A 3,810-nucleotide genomic window follows, 5' to 3' on the forward strand; every position below is an offset into this window, starting at 1 on the left:
TAGGATAATAATCAAACCGCTTAATTATGTTTGAGATTAATAATATATATTTGATTTTTATTTGAAGTTTTTTATAAAGTTTTTTTATTATTCTAAGTGATATATTAAAAATTTTGTTTTGAATTCTTATGTGGTGAGAAGAAGATTCAAAATAAAACTTTTAATATAACAGAAATATAATAATAATATTTATTATTTTTATCATTTTATTTATATTTATATTTGACATAAATAAAGTTATTTAACGTTACAGATAGCACATTTTGTTGAGTTTTAGTTTTGTTGAGTTTGTTGAGTGTTGATCTTTTATATTTATATTTGACACAAATAAAGATGAATATAATCCAAAGGACAGCTAATCTTGCCAAACTTATTTATGATACCTGACGTTAACTCTTTTGACTCTTAAAAAAACTAATTTCAACAAATCAAATCTAAAAGGAAAAGGTCAACAATACTCGGAAACCAGTTATTTAAGTTTTCAAATATTTCCAGCAGAATGTCACATCTTGCCACTATTATATATATAAAGTGATCACGAACCAGGACACTATGCATTCAAGTTTAATTTCAATCCATAGAAGATCAAACAGAGGCGGCAGAAGTTAACATGGCACAAATTGAGAAATTTTTGGTAGCTTTGTTCCTCTTTGCAATGGCACACAGTATAATCCTCGTAGATGCCACTTTTTCCAAAAGCATGTACATCACTTGGGGTTCCCGACATGCATCAATGCAGGGTGAAGACCTCCAACTTGTGTTGGATCAAACCTCAGGTGAAAACTCCATAACTGGATCCAATTTAGATTATCTCAACAGATATTTTTCTTAGGCAATAGAAAACATTTGCATTTATATATGATCAAGAAAATAATATGAAGTTGCAACCATGCTGCATTCTTTAATTTAATACTATGTTGCAATTGAAATGAATGGCGATAATGATCTAATAATCCAATTGCAAACAAGTGCAGATATATATCAGGAGAAACAAATTAAATTAATCATTAACCTATCCAATGTCATAGAGATTCGACAAAGTTTAACATTGGCTGTCGAAAGCCTAACACAACCCTCTCCTTTTATCCGGGCTTGGGACCGGCTAAGAATAGCAAAGCTATTAGAGAGAGCATCGGGGGTGTTATGTGATGTGAAGGGAATGTGAATCATCGCATTCAAGCAGGATGGATGAAATGGAGAAAAGTATCGGAGGTGTTATGTGATGCAAAGGTACCGATCAAGCTAAAGGAAAAGTTTTATCGGACTGCGGTAAGACCGGCGATTTTGTACGGAACAGAATGTTGGGCGGTCAAGAGCCAACATGAGAATAAAGTAGGTGTAGCGGAGATGAGGATGTTGCGGTGGATGTGTGGTAAGACTCGACAAGATAAAATTAGAAACGAAGCTATTAGAGAGAGGGTTGGAGTAGCGCCTATTGTAGAGAAGATGGTGGAAAATAGACTTAGGTGGTTTGGGCATGTAGAGAGAAGACCGGTAGACTCTGTAGTGAGGAGAGTAGACCAGATGGAGAGAAGACAAACAATTCGAGGCAGAGGAAGACCCAAAAAGACTATAAGAGAGGTTATCAAAAAGGATCTCGAAATTAATGGTTTGGATAGAAGTATGGTACTTGATAGAACATTATGGCGGAAGTTGATCCATGTAGCCGACCCCACCTAGTGAGATAAGGCGTTGATGTTGTTGTTGTTGTATTAACCTATCCAATGTCTTAATTGACTGCATTATGAAAAGTTTAATGAATTCCTCCATAATTTCACCTTAACTAGAGTATTCGGTGTTGCTTTTGAAATTTAGGATCCGCAGCACAAACAAAGAAAGCATTCTTATTTGGAAGTATTGAATCGAGAATCAAGCTAGTGCCTGGTAATTCTGCAGGAACAGTTACTGCCTACTATGTAAGTTCACTGTATTTTTTCCAATTAAAAAGAAAAGAAAAGAAAAACAAGTAGCAAAACTTCAGATCAGCTAACATCATCAAAATTGTGTCAGTGAATATTGTAAAAATATGTAGATTTTACAAAAGGAAAAGTGCTAATGCTTCATCACATAAACTGTGCGCAGCTATCTTCTACCGGAAGCCAGCATGATGAGATAGATTTTGAGTTCTTAGGCAACATTTCAGGACAACCATACATTGTCCATACAAACATATATACACAAGGAAATGGAAGCAGGGAGCAACAATTTTACCTCTGGTTTGACCCAACTGCTGATTTTCACAATTACACCATTCATTGGAACCCCATTGAAGTTGTGTAAGTTGAAAAGCTACTAAACTCTACCAGCACAAAGTAATTAATTCATTGTTCATTTTTCTTAGTTCTATATGAAAGAAATAGTCAATTAGTTATACCTTCTTCAATTGCATCATGATCTATGTTATTGATTTGTTATCTCAGGTGCTAGTATATTGATAGTGTACCAATTAGACTATTTAATAGTTAAACCTTAGAGATATAAGGTTGATCTAGTGATGAAGGAAAAATAGAAGGGGAGGAGAGGTCGCGGTTCGAATTCTCCCCTAAACAAAAACTAACAATAGTAACAATTAACATTTCTCAATAAAAAATAGTTAAACCTTTTTCAATTGCATCATGGTCTATATTATTGATTTTTTTCTCAGGTGGTACATTGATAGTATACCAATTAGGGCGTATCGAAACTATGAAAATGAAGGCATTGCTTACCCAAACAAGCAAGGAATGAGGGTTTATACTAGCCTGTGGAATGCAGATGATTGGGCCACTAGAGGTGGGCTTGTTAAGACCAATTGGAGTGGTGCACCATTCATAGCCAGATTTAATCATTTTAGAGCAAGGGCTTGTAAGTGGAATGGAGCAGTTAGTATCAACCAATGTGCATTAAATTTCCCTGCCAATTGGTGGACCTCTCCCACATACAAGCAATTGAGTTATGCCAAACTGGGCCAGATGAATTGGGTCAGGAACAATTACATGATCTATGATTATTGCAGAGATACCAAAAGATTCAATGGACGGATGCCTCCTGAATGCTTCAAGTCACAATTCTAAACATAAAGGAAGGCATATGCAAGCTGAAACGTGTTTTTTCATTTAATTATTGCTTTTGTCCCATTTGTTTGTGTTTCAACCTATGTGATTTCATTCTTGCTAGCCAATTCAATTGAATAATGTACACTATTTTGTGTATTGCAATATAGTTTCATCTTCATTCCATGCCCATGGGCTCTTAGTCATACCTGTATTATATTATCTGAGAGTAAATTGATTATTGGCCATTGTTTAGATGGCCATTTTATTGTTGTTATTGATCTTACCGATATATATTAGAATCCAAAAGGTTCCTACTTTCTAACATATTGTGGATAAAATTTGTGTAACCTTGTATTTGGAATTGCGTTTTCACGCCACGCTAACACAGAAGCTACATATTGTAGCATATGGTGGATGGTGGATGCAACTTTTTCATTGTCCGAATGTGCGACCCACCAACACCCACTAAGATTTTATGTATTTGTATTTAGGCTTAAATATGTTTTTGTTGTTATAAGTTAGTGTTTTTTTTTAAAAAAAAATAATTGATCCTTATAAGTTTATTTTTTTTTTAATTTTAATCATTCACGTGAGTGTTAACATTTTTTCAATTTTGATCCTTATAGATTTTAAAAGAAGAAGAAAATCACAATTAAACACAAGATTACCATCAATTCCAAAACCTATTGTATAACCTCATCCTTATCTTTTGTAGAGTTGTAGAGCCCGTTTTTTTTTTTTCTATTTTGTTTCTATTCATAACTATATTATGTTA

The 3,810-nt window shown here is 34.0% G+C and overlaps 1 protein-coding gene across 1 annotated transcript; it reads left to right on the forward strand.

The window, feature by feature from the left end:
* The first annotated feature begins 510 nt into the window (after nucleotides 1-510).
* LOC114405450 (probable xyloglucan endotransglucosylase/hydrolase protein 26) lies at nucleotides 511-3,316 on the forward strand. The gene is made up of 4 exons (XM_028367977.1): nucleotides 511-776; nucleotides 1,816-1,916; nucleotides 2,083-2,276; nucleotides 2,645-3,316. Exons 1-4 carry the CDS (start codon nucleotides 611-613, stop codon nucleotides 3,051-3,053), a joined length of 870 nt encoding a protein of 289 aa, XP_028223778.1. The 5' UTR covers nucleotides 511-610; the 3' UTR covers nucleotides 3,054-3,316.
* Nucleotides 3,317-3,810: the final 494 nt, after the last annotated feature.

Source organism: Glycine soja, chromosome 1, assembly GCF_004193775.1.
Source record: "Glycine soja cultivar W05 chromosome 1, ASM419377v2, whole genome shotgun sequence".
Classification (NCBI taxonomy): domain Eukaryota; kingdom Viridiplantae; phylum Streptophyta; class Magnoliopsida; order Fabales; family Fabaceae; genus Glycine; species Glycine soja.